The following is a 19,862-nucleotide window of genomic DNA, read 5'->3' as shown; positions in this document are numbered from 1 at the left end:
CAATGAATGTATCAGTCTTACATTTGATGACATTTTGCGTTTTTCATTATTCTTCCGAAGTGTTTGCTGCTTGACCTCAAGCTTTTTACTTTTCCTGGTTTTCTCACTACTTTTAGTCAAACTATAATTCGCGTACAGCCCTACAATCTATTATAGCGTTTTTCAAATAGCATGAGTACTGTAACAGTCACCTCTATGACGTTTATAATGTACTATTAATGCAGGAATCGCGGCAAACTTTCAAGAGTGAAACGAACTGTCATCCGCACCATCCTACATGAAACGAACTGTAATTCGATGGAATTCTGACATTTCTATTTTCGGTTCCGTTTGTCAGTCACTTTTAAGATTTCAGTTGTCACAAACCTTTTTTCTGCGTTTGTTTCATCAAACCAAACTAAAAATCATTCTATGAACATTGATTTTACCTAAATGTATTACGCAAATAAATATTTAGTAACTAGCTGACGCCGCGCTGATTCATCCGCGTGGTTCCCGTTCCCCTGGGAACACGGGGATAATATAAGCCTATAGCCTTCCTCGATAAATGGGCTATCTAACACTGAAAGAATTTTTCAAATCGGACCAGTAGTTCCTGAGATTAGCGCGTTCAAACAAACAAACTCTTCAGCTTTATAATATTAGTATAGACTGAAATAATCAAAAATCCAAATAATGTACACTTTAAAGTATAATTAAAATGATTTATTTTGCTAAATAAGGAAAAAATATGCATCAAGTGATTATAGAAAGCTAAACATAAAAATAATATAGAAAAATAACACGTTAAATTGTAATCAGTATGTTCAGTTCACAACATAACGACAGTTTACAATATCGCGAGTGAGATTATAAACTAACGTTTTTTACAATTTAACGGTGATATATTCATGAATTGTATTTTGAGTAGAAGTAAATAAAAAAAAATCTTACAATTATACATTTATTTACATTATTTACAACTTGACAAATATTCGATAAATTACAATATAAAGTGTAACTGGAACTAATAGTCTGCCGCGGTGTTGGCGAGGTAGTCCCGGCGACCGATGTTGGACGCCTGCTTGTTCTGCACCGCCTCCAACTTGGGACATTCTGTAAAAAAGAAAAACTACATTAGAATTACTTTTTAAGAGCGCGCAGCGCGTCGGTACGATATGGATAAAATTCGAAGCGCAAGCGAGACGCCGAATTATGACTTTCACGTGAGTGAAAAGCACGGAGCGATTGACGCGCGACGCTAATTTTATGACGCGAGCGCCAAAACCATTTTTACCTAATTGCAAGTAAATTAAACAACATAACGAAAAACAAAATGGCCATGTTCAAGATATATACCTAATTTTCTATACAAAACAAAAATTTAAGAAAATATGTTTGCTTTTCCTGAGATTGAAAGCAAAATGTGAGCAAAACATGTATTTTTCAAAAAAATAAACTATCGAGAAAAGTTTTACAAATTGTGTATTTTGTATAGTCATAACGAAGCTAACACTTTGAAATATCATTTACCCAAATATCAGGCTCCTAACTTTTCTAGAATCTGAGATCCAGATCCATTTGTAACCACCAAATTACATATTGCACACTCTTAAATTGTTTTTGGTTTAAAATTATAGGGTGGTGCAGTTGACAGGTCAACAACAAAGTGCCTAGTGGCTAGTGGCTAGTTTTCAATGTTTCCATACTGTGACGATAGCGTAAAAGTAAACGCAAATATCTAAGGAATAGGGATGATGACGGTTTTTTAAATTGTATATTAATTAGTATGCTAATAGTAAAGCAATTTTGTAAAAGTAACAGGGTATCTGCGATCATTACTTTCGGAGCTACAGGGATTTAAAGGGTCAGATTTGCGGCGCTACCGCGGATCCGTCAAAACCGCCCCATACAAAATGGTACAAACTAATGACGTCGTAGGTACATAATGATCGTTAGATTTGTATGGGCGTTTAAACAAAATTACTAATATATTTTATATTTGTGCGTTTATGTTTATAGTTCATTTATAAAAAAAAATGTCACATTTAATGTAAGGAAGCTAATACTGTATGAATTTTCATCTAATTACAATAAAAATTCTACAATCTTTGCTTTTTATGTATAAATTAGTTAACATTGACCTTATTTACCCGAATGTATCATAAAAATCAATATATTCAAACCTAGTCATCATCCCCATTGTATATGTATCTTGCCTATTTGGCATGCAAATTACTATGTGTTTTTAAATAATTTGAACCTATTAGACTTCATATAATATTTACAATATACAATTTACATTTTACAGAATTTTATTATTAAATAATTAGTATGGACAATCCAAATGATATTCAATAGTAATAATAAAAAAAATGGGACCACCCTGGAATCAAATCGTTCAAAACAAAAAAAAATCAAAATCTGTCCATAAATGACGGAATTATCGCTGGACATACATAAAAAAAAACATACATACAGCCGAACGTAAAACCTTCTCCTTTTTGGAAGTCGGTTAATAATAATAACTATAATAAAAAACACAAGCAAAAAGTCAAATATGTCAGGTGGCTAATGTACGCCAAAGTGAATAGGCTGTGAAATATGTCAGGTGGCTAATATACACCAGTGAATAGGCTGTGAAATATGTCAGGTGGCTAATGTACGCCAAAGTGAATAGGCTGTGAAATATGTCAGGTGGCTAATGTACGCCAAAGTGAATAGGCTGTGAAATATGTCAGGTGGCTAATGTACGCCAAAGTGAATAGGCTGTGAAATATGTCAGGTGGCTAATATACACCAGTGAATAGGCTGTGAAATATGTCAGGTGGCTAATGTACGCCAAAGTGAATAGGCTGTGAAATATGTCAGGTGGCTAATGTACGCCAAAGTGAATAGGCTGTGAAATATGTCAGGTGGCTAATGTACGCCAAAGTGAATAGGCTGTGAAATATGTCAGGTGGCTAATATACACCAGTGAATAGGCTGTGAAATATGTCAGGTGGCTAATATACACCAGTGAATAGGCTGTCAGTGTCCACTCGCCTGTGATCCTGTGCCCCAGGCCGCCGCAGTAGGAGCAGCCCTGACCGTCCGCCGCCGGCACGTCCGGCTCGCCGATCATGTCCAGCAAAAACGCTGGCACCTGACACAAATACAAATAATTGCTTATCTTTTTTTTTATTGAGTAAGAATAAAAAAAGAAAAAGAAGAAAAGAAACTTAAAGTAACATAGCCTAATAACTATACAAATCATGTCCACGTGGAATGGTGGCTGCATTTCCGCGTTCAGGGCACGATCCAGCAATTTCTCAGCTCCGATTATTTTTACGAAATATTTTTGCCGCCCCTATGTAGGTACGTGCAAAAACGGAATCGAATCCCGAGAAAAATATCCAGCATATTAGCATTCCATGCATTCACCGTGCAGGTGCCGGGTCAATCGCGTGGTAGAGAGAAAAACTCCGAACAGAGTCCTGGACTCCCTTCACGATCGATTAACAGAGTGTTAATCTCCCTGTTGTTCTCCCTGCCGCCAAATTTGGTATGATCCTATTAGAGCAGCTTTGGATACTTGTTCTAATCACAACTTGCTGCACTTGAATGGACAAAGTTTTTATGTAAGTTACAGAGAAACTTTCTGGTTATCCTCTCGCACCTACTTCTACGGCGTACAGACTAACTACATAGCCATTTTTAGTTAGGTCATAATATTTATTCACTTTTCAATATTAGTCTCCTACGGAACAGTAAGCTTAAAAAGTAAGATCTCTTGCGCACATCCGAATATCTGTTGGCCAGTGAAATGAAATTTAGTACACATATCAATTCCTGTGACCCATACGCAGAGGTAAAATAAGTCATAATGAAGAATAAGTAAATTTTGCCACAGTTATTTTTTATCGCCCCTCATGTTTGCCGTTCCGGGCAAATCCCCCGTTTGCATGCCGCATGCATCAACATGTAAATATATTTCTGGCGTGCTCCAGGGTAGTTCTCTAACTTTTTACCCGTTAATAAAAAATGTTTATTTGCAATCACTATGGAAAGTTTTTGATCCTTCGAGCCGGATGTCACCCACCTTCTGTCCCGCCTCAGTCAGCAGATGCACTAAATGCCTCAGCATGTAAATATAATTCCTGGCATGCTCCAGGGTAGTTCCCTGACTTTTACCGTTTAATAAGAATTGTTGATTTACAATTACTATTGGTAGTTTGTGGTCCTTCGAGCCAGATGTCACTCACCTTCTGTCCCGCCTCAGTCAGCAGATGCACCAAATGTCTCAGCATGTAAATATGATTCCTGGCGTGCTCTAGGGTAGTTCTATAACTTTCTATGGTTTAAAAAAAATTGTTTGTTTGCAATTACTATGGGCAGTTTTTGGTCCTTCGAGCCGGATGTCACTCACCTTCTGTCCCGCCTCAGTCAGCAGGTGCGCCAGGTCCCGCAGCACGCTCATGTCGGCGGCGCGGCCCAGCAGCGTGGTGGCCACGCCCTCGCCGCCCGCGCGCCCCGTGCGCCCGATGCGGTGCACGTAGTTCTCGATGTCCTCCGGCATGTCGTAGTTTATCACGTGTTGGATGTTCTCGAAATCGAGACCTTTAAATAGATGTTATTGTACTGGTCTAACGTACGCATGCCAAACATGGGCGTTAACTGAACATCAACAAAACAAAATTAATGTATGTCAGAACAGTTTAGAGAGAAGTATATTGTGTGTAAGGCGAAGAGACAGAATCCAGTTAAAAAGAATAAAAGAAAAAACTAAGTTCAAAAATGTTCACAATGTATGTAGAAAATTAAAATGGCAGTGGGCGGGACATATGTTGAGGGAAAAGAAAGAAAAATGGACAAAAATAATAACGGAATGGTACCCTAGAGATAGTAAACGAAATAGAGGAAGACAGATGAAGAGATGGGAAGATGATTTTAAGAAAATAGGAGAACCAGATTGGATGAGATTAGCAAAAGACAGAAATACGTGGAAAATATTAGAGGAGGCCTTTGTCTGTACAAGACAAGCTGTTTGAAAGGGAGATCAATCGGATAGAAAATTACTATTTTAGCTACTTGTTAACCCTACATTTTATTAACATTGTTAGCAGGTAACTACTTGTATGTAATGATAAAAACAGCAATAAAGGCTTATTTTTATTTTATTATATTGTACTGGTACACTTTTCTCTATTTCGAATACCGCGACATAAACAATCGATATCTATATATCTACTAAGTATATTATTACCTAACTAACAGCTCCGATTCCGGAGGGTGAAGGTTCGAAACCTGTCTGGGGCATGCACCTCCAACTGATTAGTAATGTGCATTTTAAGACAATAAACATCAAGTGTCGCAATCGGTGATAAAAAACATCGTGAGGAAATCTGCATACCCGACAATTTTCTTAATTCTCTGCGTGTGTGAAGTCTGCCAATCCGCATTGGGCCAGCGTGGTGGACTATTTGGCCTAACCCCTTTCATTTTGGGAGGAGACTCGAACTCAGCAGTAAGCCGAATATAGTTTAATGATGATGATGATGATGAAGATATTATCGGCTAGATGTCTGAACAGCAAACTGTCTCCCGAATTTTTATGTCAAGTTTTCTTTTGTTTCCAACAATTATAATAGCATCAAAGATGTAATTCACTCCAGAAATATGACTTATCTTTTATTAGCAACTTATTTATAAGCAACTTCGAAAAAAGAGGAGGTTCCAACTCATCAGAATCTTTAATTTTTTTTAATCGACTCTTTGGTATGTATTTTACTCGATTACTCGAAGACTCAGGACCAAATATCAATAATTTATTTTTTGTTTGCAAGAGTATGTTGGTCCCATTTTTTGGTTCATGTCAGGGTCTGATTATAAGATCCTGGAGAAATCGAGGGGAACTTTCAAAAATCGTAAGGGCGACTATAGCGTTTGTTAATATTTTCATTAAGCACTTTATTCCATAAAGCCTTCACCTTTGCTGGCGACGTCAGTAGCGACCAGCACATCCTTCTCTCCTCTCCGGAATGCCTCCACAGCGCGAGACCTCTCCTCCTGGTCTTTACCACCGTGGATGGCCACTGCTTCGACACCTGCAAAAGTAACCACCTCCTCAATAGAGAATATACGTGTTATCCTAATAGGGTAGTTGACACTTTTTAAAAGGTCTTAATAGTAAGGGAGCCCGGGATGCTAAATTTGCAGTTTTGAGCGTCATGGGGACCGATTGAATTTGGTAGATTAAATATTTTTTTGGTGGAAAAAAAAATTACAGACTTTAAAAGAAAATTCTATTACTTTGGCTTACTGAAATTGTCAAAAAATTTTAGCGATTAATTAGGAGGTTGTTCTAAATAAGTTATAAAGGTAAAATTAGTAATATGAAAAATGTGACAAGACAGACAGTGACAATCAATTATGAACCTTATCACTTTCACAATAAGGTTTACCTTTCAACAGCAGGTACTCGTGTATAGCATCAACATGCTGCTTCCTCTCCGCGAAGACCAGCACCGGCGGCGGAGTCTTCTGCAGGCACTGCAGCAGATGCACCGTCCTCGCCTCCGCCTGCACCAGCTCCAACTCCTGGCGCACGTTCAGCGAGGCGGCACCGGCTCGACCCACGTTGACTGTCACCGGCTTCACCAACGCCGACCTGGTGGAATGTATACCATTGGATGAAATACAACTATATGGGTCAAATAGCCAAATACAATAATGATGAGTATACTCTTGGAAGAAATTACGGAATGACCTCTGCCTTCGATTCAGAGGGTGTACGCCATATATGCCTAGATAATGCCTATCTATACTTATAATAAATCTGTAGAGAGGTCAATTCTGTACATGAAATATATTTCCAAAATAACTATCAGGGGGTGATTAGTGATCGATACTGATGCCAAAAATGCAATCAGTAAAATTTTTGTCTGTCTGTCTGTCTGTCTGTCTGTCTGTCTGTATGTTCTTTATAGAAACAAAAACTACTGGACGGAATTTAACGAAACTTGGTACAATTATTCTACATACTCCTGGGCAGGTTATAGTATACTTTTCATTACGCTACGATCAATAGCAGCAGAGCAGTGAAGAGAAATGTTGAGAAAACGGGAGAAGTTACTCAATTTTTTAAGCTTCCGTCGCGTGTACAGCCTTAATGGTTAAAGCTACATAGAAATCATGTATGACGGAAATGTTCTCCTTAAAATTATCTATAAAAACACAATAGCATATATATGTCTATCTTTTATGGTTGACTCACAATAACACGTGTAAATCCCGATAGCTTAGCAGTTCGGAGCTTTCTAATTATATTTGTCTACTCTTATGTTTATAACACTCATCACTTATCCCTTATAAGAAAGTTAACATTATTACCTATTCAATAAAAAAAGAATCATAAAAATTGGTAAAGAAACACCAAAGTTATACATGAAATACGCTAAGCCATCGCGCGTGAATACTAATTCATGCTTTAAGGATTATTTTTGTGTAAGGGTTGCCGCGCTCGACGCGACTCGCGGTGGGAGGAATAAATAAAGAAGTGCAGCCTTAATGCGTAGGGTAGGGGTAGGGTAGGGTAGGGTAGGGTAGGGGTAAGGTAGGGGTAGTGTAGGGTAGGTGTAGGGCAGGGGTAGGGTAGGGTAGGGGTAGTGTAGGGGTAGGGTTGGGATAGGGTAGGGTAGGGGTAGGGTAGAGGTAGGTTAGGGTAGGGGTAGTTGAAAGTTTACAACAACTTACACGCGGACGAAGTCGCGGGCGTCCGCTAGTCTATACTAAAATTATAAAGCTGAAGAGTTTGTTTATTTGTTTGATTGAACGCGCTAATCTCAGATCCTCCGATTCCGTCCGATTTGAAAAATTCTTTCAATGTTATATAGCCCATTTATCGAGGAAGGCTATAGGCTATATTTTATCCCCGCTTTCCTAAGGGAACGGGAACCACGCGGGTGAAACCGCGCGCGGTCAGCTAGTGTATAGATAAAGGCCTGTGTTACATGGATAGGCGGAATTATTTGAATTACATGTATATGTATACTAGATGGCGCCACTGCACTTTTTAGACCACGCTTACGTTTATTGTTTGTTTTATATTGTCTGTTCATGCATCTGTGTATGCATACTGGGCGAAATTCTGCATCTTCCGTAGCATGGTAGCGCTGTGAAGTAAGAAAAGATGGTGCGCACGTCTTCCTCGAAGCTATCGGCGTCATTTTGTGCAGTGTTTCACTAAACTATACTAGATGGCGCCACTGCACTTTTTAGATCACGCTTACGTTTGTTTTATATTGTTTGTCTTACAATCTGCATACCTGGCGAAGTTCTGTATTTTGCGTGGCATGGTGCCGCGGACCTGTGAAGTAAGAGAAGATAGTGGCACGTCCTCCTCGAAGCAAAGTTTTTATGTAGTGGTTAACTAAATCTATACTAGATGGCGCCACTGCACTTTTTAGATCACGCTTACGTTTGTTTTATATTGTTTGTCTTAAAATCTGCATACCTGGCGAAGTTCTGTATCTTCCGCGGCATGGTGGCGCTGAACAGCAGCGTCTGGCGCTGGCCCGCGAAGTACGAGAAGATGGTGCGCACGTCCTCCTCGAAGCCCATGTCGATCATGCGGTCCGCTTCGTCCATGCAGAGGTACCGGCATACGTTCAGGCGTACCTTGATGTCGAGTTAAAACAAATGAAAATCGATATAAATGCGTATGTTAAGATGGATGTGTGGTGTAACTAGAATGGATAAAATCTAAATATGTAAAACTCAAAGGTGACTCAAATCAAATCAAAAATCATTTATTTCAAGTAGGCTCAGTTTACAAGCACTTTTGACACGTCAGTTGACTATTTGTAAAGATTCTACCACCGGTTCGGAAGGCAGGTTCTGCTGAGAAGATACCGGCAAGAAACTCAACAGTTGCTCTTTTGAAAAAATCATACAGTATTATAATTTACAATTGATAACAATTACAATTTCTTATAGTTTTACTTCCTGTGTGAAGGTGGAAGCTGATCCAATGGCCTCCAAGCAACTTTATCGTTAAGGAACTCATCAATAGTGTAGTAACCTCGACTAAGTAAATGTTTTTTAACACATTGCTGACTGACTGACATAGTGATCTATCAACGCTCAGCCCAAACCACTGGACGGATCGGGCTGAAATTTGGCATGCAGGTAGATGTTATGACGTAGCCATCCGCTGAGAAAGGATTTTGATAAATTCTACCCCCAAGGGGATAAAACAGGGGATGAAAGTTTGTATGAAACTCTGTCAATTTTGCGGCGATTTGGCTGAAATTTGGAATAGATAGATTTTCCTCTGGATTAGCACTTAGGCTACTTTTATAACGAAAAAATGTATGGTTCCCGCGGGATTTGTGAATTTCACGCGGACGAAGTCGCGGGCGCCCGCTAGTAAGGAATAAGTATATTAGACTACAAGCACATGGACAAATTTAATTTGAAATGAACCAACGTGAATAACGTTTCGTTCGTCATCAATCCATATTCGGCTCACTGCTGAGCTCGAGTCTCCTCTCAGAATGAGAGGGGTTGGCCAATAGTCTACCACGCTGGTCCAACGCGGATTGGCAGACTTCACACACGCAGAGAATTAAGAAAATTCTTTGGTATGCAGGTTTCCTCACGATGTTTTTCCTTCATTGTTTGAGACACGTGATATTTTAATTTCTTAAAATGCACACAACTGAAAAGTTGGAGGTTTGTTACCATTTTTTTATCCAGCATATCCATAAGTCTGCCAGGTGTCGCCACCATGATGTGAACACCTCTCTGCACCACCTCCATACACTCGGACACGGCAACACCTGTTTATATATATTTTTTACATGTTTATACATTTATATCTATTATTTATATATCTATATTTATATATATACTCGTATACTTATGTATGAATATTGTAAATATACAATATGTATTATATGGTATATGTATCGTATTGTATATTATATATGTTGATATTTCTTAGTATTTTGTTACATATTTAACTATTTTATTTTATATATTACTTCTGTACACCCTAGCCTATATCTTTATAATTTTTATTATTAGTTTCTTCGTTAGGTTGCCTGGAAGAGATCGCTTTATAGCGATAAGGCCGCCTATTGTTCAATTTCTTTCTTTCCATTATTTTTCTGTATCGTATGTATCTGTGTGGTGTACAATAAAGCATATTTTCATTTTTTCATTTCATTTCATTTCAACTGAGGCCAATAAGGATGATGATGAAGGACAGTTCCTTAACTCGTTCGCTGCGGCACTGATTTGTACTTTCCTCTGGTGCGTTACGAGGTTTTTTGACCACATACTAAAACTTTACGTGGCGCGGAACGAGGTCGATTACGAGGTCAATCGACCTCGTGTGGACCTCGTAACTATTGAAGACATTAGTCTTACGAGGTCAATTGACCTCGTGCGGTACGAGGTCAATTGACCTCGTACCAATTAACTAACAATTTATATTATAAGCGAAATAACAATTTATCTTTATTTAAGGCGGCATAGAAAAGCGTGTTTATCGATCACCGTTTACTGTTCAACTGGTTTAATATTACTAAATACATTGGGTTAGTAATGTGTTCTTGACTGGTTAGTATCGACATGTGTACACCACATGTCGACTTACAATTTGGTACGTTGCAAACTTATAGATAACTAGCGGACGCCTGCGACTTCGTCCGCATGGAAATCAATGTTAACTTTCAACCCCTATTTCAACACTTTAGGGGTTGATTTTTTTATGATTTATGAACAAATTTTTAAATTGAATGATTTTTCATACAAACTTTCAACTCCTATTTCATCCCGTTCTATTTTTAATTTAGGGTAAAAAAGTACTCTATGTTTTACTTTTCCTATTTACCAAAATTCATCTTGATCGGCTCAGCCGTTTAACCAAGACAGACAGACTTACTTTTATAATATGAACTAATATCATAAAGCTGAAGAGTTTGTTTGTATGTTTGAACGCGCTAATCTCAGGAACTACTGGTCCGATTTGAAAAAAATCTTTCAGTGTTAGATAACGCATTTGTCGTAGAAGGTTATAGGCTATATATTATCCCCGTATTTCTACGGGAACGGGAACCACGCGGGTGAAACCGCGTGTCGTAGGCTACAATTAGTATAGACTAGCTGACGCCGCCCGGTTTCACCCGCGTGGTTCCCGTAGGAATACTGGAAAAATATATAGCCGATAAAGGGGCTATCTAACACTGAAAGAATTTTTCAAATCGGACTAGTGGTTCCTGAGATTATCGCGTACAAACAAACAAACAAACAAACTCTTCAGCTTTATAATATTATTAGTATTCAGCTTTATAATATTATTTGTAAACCATCTTGATTTTGACATTTTAATTATTTTATTATTATTGTAAATTTTTGGTAAATTATTTTAGATTGTAGGTTAATCTTTTACTTTAAGTTTTTAACCGGACTCTGCAGTGCTGTGAATGCCTGTAAAAGATGGCTGCAGTAGTCCAAGAATTTTGTAACTCACTTATATATAATGTTTTCTGCTGTCATTGTTGGCATTACAAATAAATAAATAAATAAATAAATAAGTATATTAGTATAGATCTACGAAATGTTAATACAGATAAGCTAAAAATAATAATATTTATATGAATAACGCTACAATCTCGATTCTTACCGCCTATAGCCAAACAGCTGCGTATCTCTGGGTTCCCTGCCATCTTCAAGTGTTTGACGAAGTGCAGGATGATGTCATGGGTCTGTTTGGCCAACTCTCTCGACGGACAAATTATGAGGCCGTAGGGGCCTTCGTTCCTGTCCGCAAAGAACAGAAATTATTAATAGAAAGATAGATAGAAAGATTAATAGAAAGATAGATAGAAAATAGAAATTATTAATAGAAATTTTTTTTTTTTCAAATACAGTCAATTATTGTATAGGACCTGACTTGCTAGATGTTACTTTTCTGTCAAAGTATATGATCAACGATCTAATGCGATAATAAAAACTGTCTCTATAGAATCGATGTTAAATAGTTGTAATCGTGTTCGTCGGTTAAAGAGCTCCGTAAAAACACCTTTCTGTTTTATTGAATGGCGTAAAAAATGAGCAAAAACTTCTAATTTAGTATAAAATATATATCAGATCTAAGCTCATTTTCCTCAGAAAATGACAGACAATTTTGTTCGTGACTATGAGTGGGATACAGGTCCTTCTATAATTGGTCTGAGAATACAGTGTATACTCCATGTAACGTCACTCGGTATAACGACAAACTCGCTAAAGCGTCGACATCAGATGGCTTTGATTGGGTTAGCTTGCCTTCCATACAATGATATCTTCACTACATAGTACAAAACAAAGTCGCTTTCTCTGTCCCTATGTATGCTTAAATCTTTAAAACTATGCAACGGATTTTGATGCGGCTTTTTTTAATAGATAGAGGGATTGAAGAGGAAGGTTTATATGTATAATAACATCCATGGTTCCCGTGGGATTTATGAAAAGGTGAAATCCACGCGGACGAAGTCGCGGACATCCGCGTAACGTAATATATAAATGCGAAAAGTCATTCATCACGAAATCTCGAAAACTGCTTGACGTACAAAGTTGAAATTTGGCAGGGACGTGGTTTATAGATAGACTAGCGGACGCCCGCGACTTCGTCCGCGTAAATTTCGATGTCAACTTTACTACTACCCCTACCCTACCCCTACCCTACCACTACCCCAACCCTACCCTACCCAACCCCTACATCTACCCTACCCTACCCCTACTCCCACCCTATCCCAAACCTACCCCTACCTTACCTACACCCTACCCCCATCCTACCCCTACCCCCATCCTAACTCTTTCCCCACCCATACCCCTATCTCACGCCTATCCTACCCCTACCCTACCACTTCCCTATCCTACCCGTAATTCTACCCTACCTCTACCCCTACCCTACCACTACCCTAAAACCGGCCTTAAACCTACCCTACCCCTACAACACCCCTACGCTTCACTACCCCTACGCTTCCCTACCCATACCCTACCCTACCCTACCCTGTAACTTCTCTATCTTACTCCTATCCTTAGCAAAATCGGTCCAGTCCTTCGAGAGTTGTGGTATGACCGAGACTTCTATGCTAATAATATAAAGAGGTAAAGTTCGTGTGGTTGTAGGAGGTAATCTCAGGATCTACTGGACCGATTTGGAAAAATGTTTTACCAATAGAAAGCTACGTTATTTGCGAGTGTCATAGGCTATGTTTGATCCCCATATTCACACGGGAACGGGAACTACGTAAATGAAAGCGCCCGACGTCATATAGCGGAATTTCTGCGTCTTTTAGAAATTTTGTATTATCTCCGAAACTATTTAAGTAATTAACATACTGTAAAGGGCAAATCTTATCTCCATAATATCCTTGTGATTATTAAATAATTTATTTTAATAAGGATTAAAGTTTAGTTGTATAAATAATGACGTAAACCTAAGTATTTAAAATTAATAATTTTTAAAACACAAAAGGTACTATATCTGCTAATATATAGAAGATAGATATATGGTGTCGCGGACTTTTTTGTAGAACTTTTAAAGATACATAAAGTCTCTATACATTAATTTCAATTTTACACAATGGTTAAGGCAGCGCATGCGAATAAGTCTGTTTAAGAGGATTTTCAGTCCGACCTGTAAGACAAAAACTGTGATAACTCGTCTAATATATATGATACCAATATAAAATATAGCCTATAGCACTCCCCGATAATGTAGCATTCTACTGGTGAAAGAATTTTTAAAATCGGACCAGTAGTTCCGAAGATTACCCCATTTAAAAAATGTGACAAACTTACAAACTTACAAACTTTACCTCTTTATAATATTAGTATAGAAGATGTCCGCTAAGAACGGATTTTGCGTCAGGGCCGCATTAAGGAGGTCTAAAGGCGGACGAAGTTGCGGGCGTCCGCTAGTACTTTGTATAGCGTTACAACCACTCTCTATAACGACAATTAAGTAAAAAAAGTACTTTTTAAGTTGCCAAAATTAGTGTTTACGTTGTTTTATCGTTCTAATATTTTAGCCCGTAATAAACTCGACTGTCGGCGTCATATTAAAAAAAAATAAGAAATTCGTTCTTTTGTTTACAAAATTGGGATTGCACGTGTAGACTTTTGTTAACCTTGACTAATAAGTGGAAGTCATGTACTTAATACGTTATCATATTTATATTTGCTCACAAACTTTTAAATAGTAAAAGTAAATCACTGTGTATTCACGAAAAAGTATTACTCATACTAAAAATGTATGAGTATGTAAAAAAGAAAAACTTCTTTACATATAACAACCAATTTCTATAACGTCATATTATGTACAGTCACACACTAGCGTCCTGAGCCAGTAAATATGACGCCTAAAGCTGGCACTTACAAATACAACTCACCAAATGAATGGCATCTTGACTTCTTGTTCTAAGCAATACATGATGATTGGCAAAGTGAACACTAACGTCTTGGCAAAGCCAGTAAATATGAAGCTAAAATAACTGGCACTTACAAACACAACTCACCGAATGAATGGCATCTTGACTTCTTGTTCTAAGCAGAACATAATGATTGGCAGAGTGAACACTAGTGTCTTGTCTGAGCCAGTAAATATGATGCCTAAACAACTGGCACTTACAAATACAACTCACCGAATGAATGGCATCTTGACTTCTTGTTCTAAGCAGAACATGATGATTGGCAGAGTGAACACTAGTGTCTTGTCTGAGCCAGTAAATATGAAGCCAAAATAACTAGCATTTACAAATACAACTCACCGAATGAATGGCATCTTGACTTCTTGTTCTAAGCAGAACATGATGATTGGCAGAGTGAACACTAGTGTCTTGTCTGAGCCAGTAAATATGAAGCCAAAATAACTGGCACTTACAAATACAACTCACCGAATGAATGGCATCTTGACTTCTTGTTCTAAGCAGAACATGATGATTGGCAGAGTGAACACTAGTGTCTTGTCTGAGCCAGTAAATATGAAGCCAAAATAACTAGCATTTACAAATACAACTCACCGAATGAATGGCATCTTGACTTCTTGTTCTAAGCAGAACATGATGATTGGCAGAGTGAGCACTAGTGTCTTGTCTGAGCCAGTAAATATGAAGCCAAAATAACTAGCATTTACAAATACAACTCACCGAATGAATGGCATCTTGACTTCTTGTTCTAAACAGAACATGATGATTGGCAGAGTGAACACTAGTGTCTTGTCTGAGCCAGTAAATATGAAGCCAAAATAACTAGCATTTACAAATACAACTCACCGAATGAATGGCATCTTGACTTCTTGTTCTAAGCAGAACATGATGATTGGCAGAGTGAACACTAGTGTCTTGTCTGAGCCAGTAAATATGAAGCCAAAATAACTAGCATTTACAAATACAACTCACCAAATGAATGGCATCTTGACTTCTTGTTCTAAACAGAACATGATGATTGGCAATGTGAACACTAGTGTCTTGCCAGAGCCAGTGAACGCAATGCCAATCATGTCTCTGCCACTGAGTACGGCTGGTATGCCTTGGACTTGGATGGGAGTTGGCTTCTTTATGCCCTTAGCTTCTAATCCTCGGAGGATACCTGATGACAAATTAATGATTGATTAATTTTAATTACCTATAACAAGCTTTTGTTTAAAGCCAGAGAGAAAAACGCTGGTTGTCTGACAAATTGTCAGATATTTTAAAAAGGGCAACTTATTGAGTTGTTCTTTTAAAAATATACTCAGAGGCACAATTATCCGCCCGATCCGCGTCATATTAAAGTGGGCGGATAATTGTGCCTCTGAGTATATATTAATATAAAAACAAAAATATGACTGCTTAAGCGTAATGAACTGAAAAGATGAAAAACAAGTATCACAATCTATACTAATATTATAAATTTAAGTATTAGAAATAATATTATAAAAGTAAGTTTGTCTGTCTGTTACCCTTTCACGGGTCAATGGCTAAACCGATCAAGATAAATTTTGGTATAATGATAAATGGGACCTTGTAGCAAAACATGGAGTACTTTTTGGCTCTAAAATAAGAATAGAAGGATGTGAAATATGGGTTGAAAGTTTTTATGGAAAGTCCTTCATTTTTTAGTTACAGTTTTATATATATGTGCATAACTCAAAAAAGTGGTGAAATAGGGGTTGTAGGCTGTGCAAACACAGTGAGGCATTCTTTCCGGTGGTTCTTTTAGAAACGACTTTAATAGGCTACTCGCCTGCTGTACAAAACTAAGAAGATTTTTTGCATATAGGCAGTTTAGATGCCTAGAAACTCTAATCACATTTTTATTTGTGAAAATAATCTCGTAATTGTAATATTTTTATAAAAAAACGCCAAACAAAGCATCGGTTTGTGATTGGCGCCAGCGGTGACGTGATATAATCACATCACTGTAAACGCCAATCACGCTGTTATCACTATGAATGACGTCACTTGCTAATTATGTTGCGTTTTAAAAATTAAAAAATTTAAAAATTTTAAGTAGATATTTTTTCATATTAAATTTTTTACTGGTTATTATTGACGGGACAAAATAAAATATAGTTTATAAGAGGCAAGTAGCCTATAAATACGTCACTGGCTTGACACCACCTTGAAAGTGATCAGAAGGTAGCACATACGATGGTATTTTTCACACTTTAGTTTATTTTTGTAATTTTGAAGCCGGTTGAATTTTTATGCTAATAAGATTTTTTTTCGAGTTAGTTTACCTATTAGTAGAATATTAGTGTATGATATAAACACTAGCATGATAATAACAGAACATTTATCACCTTTAGACAACTTCATGTGCTGGAACGTGCGTACAGGAGGTGGCACGTCCTCCCCCTCCACCAGGATGCGCAGCTGCGCGCGAACGCGCTCATGATGGGACTCCGGCAGCTCGAGCACGCAGCGCGGCGGACGCCAGGATGTTTTTATTGGCTCCGAGTATTGTATACCTAGGGAAGAAATGAGTGATTTTCTGTCAAGACAATCATCATCTCCTTACCCTAAAGTGGGGTCGGAAAAACATGTCAATCTTTTCCATTTCTCTCTATTACTCGTCAACTCATTTTCTGTCAAGACAAATGAAATCAAATTTATTTATTTAGTAGCTAATACTCTGCCATTTTACTAGCGTAGTTTCCTTTTCGGTGAGAGTATTTGGATAAAATACAGCCTATGACACTTACAGATAACGTGGTTTCCGAGTGGTAAAACAATTTTCAAAATCAGTTTAGTAGATCTAGAATATCCCCTACAATTTTACAGACTTTACTTCTCTATTAGTATAGATGTAAAAACTTTATAGGCTTTTGACTTTTAATTTAAAATTGCGACAATATGAATTGCTAGACAGTTAGTTAGACATAAAATTGAAAACTTTGAAAAACCCCTGAAGGTCATGAAATTTGACAACACTCTCACCTGATGGTAAGTGATGATGCAATCTAAAATGGAAGTGGTCTAACTTGTTAGGAGGAGCATGAAAATCCACACTCCCTTCGGTTTCTACACAACATCAATCCGGCATACCGGAAGGCTAAATCGCATGGCGAAGCCTCCCACCAGCCAGACCTGGACAAATTAAGAAAACCTCAATCGCCCCAGCCGGGGATCGAACCCATGACCTCCGTCTTGTAAATCCACAGCGCATTCCACTGTGCCACTGAGGGCGTCAAATCACGTCATCAATATTAAAAAATTTTACAGATTGCATTTTTGGCATCAGTATCAATCACTAATCACCCCCTGTTATTTAGGAAATATATTTCATGTTTGTTCATTGACCTCTCTACAGCTTTATTATAAGTATAGATAAATATAAAAATATACCTTTAGCCAACTCAGCGACACCCATGAGAGCCTTGCTCTGAGCAACACTTTCCAAGATATGCTCTTCCTCCTTGGCTTGACGCTCAGCTGCTGACAGTGCTCTGGCTTCTGCTATCCTCTTCAGTTCACTGTGCTGGTCCAGCAAGGATACATTGTACCGGCGGCCCCATTCTTCTTGGGATGCTGAAATTTGATACTGAATTTTAGGATGCAAAATTCAATTATTTCATTTAGGCTGCGTTTACAAGCACTTTTGAAACGTCAAGTTATGTCTAACATTGTCCCAAACCCCATGTTTTTCTTAATTTATTGTGCTGCCTCTGTAACAGTTACGAGCCCAGGCTAGATCAAAATCTTGTTGTATACTTTGTGCAGATTAACTTGACATAGTTCGAATGGTGTTTGTACTGTGATTGTTTGGTAGCCATGTGTCAAGTTACGCTATCAAGATAAACACACAAGTTATACAAGCTTTTGCTTCGGATAATATGACGGATCTCCTATCTTATCCCATTTGTCCACCTATTAGTCATGTCTAAAAAGGTTATATGGCTAGTCTATACTAATATAACGTAAAGTAAGTCTGTCTGTCTGTTAACATTTCACAGCTAAAAGAATGAACCGATCAAGATGAATTTTGGTATAATGGGACCTTGCAGCAAAACATAGGGTACTTTTAACCCTAAAATAATAACCCCTAGAGTGGTGAAATAGGGTTTAAAAGTTTACATTGATTTCCACGCGGACGAGGTATATAAAAAAGTCAACATACTTTCATCATCCGGGTCATTATCGCTGGAACTCTTCGTCTCCGCTGCAGCTTCGGCAGCTACTTGGCCCAAACGGCCCAATTTCAACAACTTTTGCCTTTTACGTTCTTTTACTGGTACGTAGGGTTCGTAATTATCTATATCCTCCTCCGATTCGGATTTCTCTTCACGTCGGTAACGCTTTATGGGAGGATCGGACATATTTCACGTTTACTGTACTGTGAAATATTTCTGTATTGTTTATTTAGTGGTTTAGTTTGGGTAAAAACGAAATGAAATGAATGAAAATGAAAACATTTTCGTACTTGTTTTGTTTTTGGCCACAAACAAACGTCAAATGAAGGGCACAGACAAAAATATTAACTTTTAACACAGATTATGTTTCGTATGATATATTAAGATACTTAGATATACCATCACATTGCGATTAGGGGTGCCCACTGGTGCCCACCAGTGTTACCAACTCTCCAAAATATTTATCCCTAAAATTGGTGTCAAAAACCCCTAAAATCGCCTTAATTATTGAATTGTCCCCCTAAAAAATATAAATTCATAATAATTTAGTCTATATTTAATACAGACAATATACTACGTCTTTATCTGAAGATTCAGATTTTTTGAAATCATACATGTTGACAATGAATAAATTAACCAATTTTTTTTATTCGATGAAAATTGCCTCCAATTACCTCAGAGTGGTTGTAGAATAACGTATTATATGTAGTTATAAGTCGTTAGGCCAAGAAAGAAATTTTAAAATTATCATCTATTTAAAAATATTAAAGAGTCAAAAAATCCCTGAAAATACCCCTAAAAATTTCAGACCCCTAAAAAAATACCATTTCAATTATTTGCCCCCTAAATCTGGGGGGAAAACCCCTAAGTTGGGAACCCTGGTGCCCACTTACTTACTTTATCGATTGACAATAGGCTATTCGCCTCTTTTGTAAATAGTGTTTAAACTGAATTACGGAAGTATTTTAAGCCATATTTTATTTTATCCCGTCAATAATAACCAGTAAAAATTGTAATATTAATAAATTAATATCTACGTAAAATTTTTGCCGCCGAAACACAACACATTAGCAAGTGACGTCATTCATAAAGGCTACGTGTCACTAAGGGCTTTTTGCTACAGAAAATTGTATTTCATATGTAGATACCTACGTATAATAATTTTGTTCAAAATCCGAAATGTTTATATCTACAGTATTGTAAAGGAGGGTTTTCGACGGAACTCCACAAACGG

At 37.6% G+C, this 19,862-nt stretch overlaps 1 protein-coding gene across 1 annotated transcript; it reads right to left on the bottom strand.

Moving 5' to 3' along the window:
• Positions 1-927: 927 nt before the first annotated feature.
• LOC112049540 (ATP-dependent RNA helicase abstrakt) lies at positions 928-18,948 on the bottom strand. Its single transcript, XM_052890422.1, has 12 exons — positions 18,616-18,948; positions 17,844-18,026; positions 16,799-16,966; positions 15,414-15,603; positions 11,651-11,787; positions 9,703-9,800; positions 8,474-8,637; positions 6,423-6,628; positions 5,949-6,065; positions 4,388-4,578; positions 3,025-3,124; positions 928-1,095 (listed from the first exon to the last, which is right to left on the bottom strand). The coding sequence occupies exons 1-12, from the start codon at positions 18,812-18,814 to the stop codon at positions 1,007-1,009; spliced, it is 1,842 nt and encodes a 613-aa protein (XP_052746382.1). The 5' UTR covers positions 18,815-18,948; the 3' UTR covers positions 928-1,006.
• Positions 18,949-19,862: the final 914 nt, after the last annotated feature.

This window comes from Bicyclus anynana, chromosome 27 (genome assembly GCF_947172395.1).
Source record: "Bicyclus anynana chromosome 27, ilBicAnyn1.1, whole genome shotgun sequence".
Taxonomy (NCBI): domain Eukaryota; kingdom Metazoa; phylum Arthropoda; class Insecta; order Lepidoptera; family Nymphalidae; genus Bicyclus; species Bicyclus anynana.
The sequence above is the reverse complement of the archived record's forward strand: the minus strand, read 5'-3'. Positions and strand labels throughout refer to the sequence as shown.

Excerpts from the sequence above, each read along its gene's own strand:
- LOC112049540 (XM_052890422.1), bottom strand. The coding sequence starts at position 18,814 with ATGTCCGATCCTCCCATAAAGCGTTACCGACGTGAAGAGAAATCCGAA. Across the intron at positions 15,604-16,798 it reads GCACATGAAGTTGTCTAAAG|GTATCCTCCGAGGATTAGAA; the intron begins GTGATAAATGTT and ends ATTTGTCATCAG. Across the intron at positions 11,788-15,413 it reads GTCAAGATGCCATTCATTTG|GAACGAAGGCCCCTACGGCC; the intron begins GTGAGTTGTATT and ends CTTTGCGGACAG.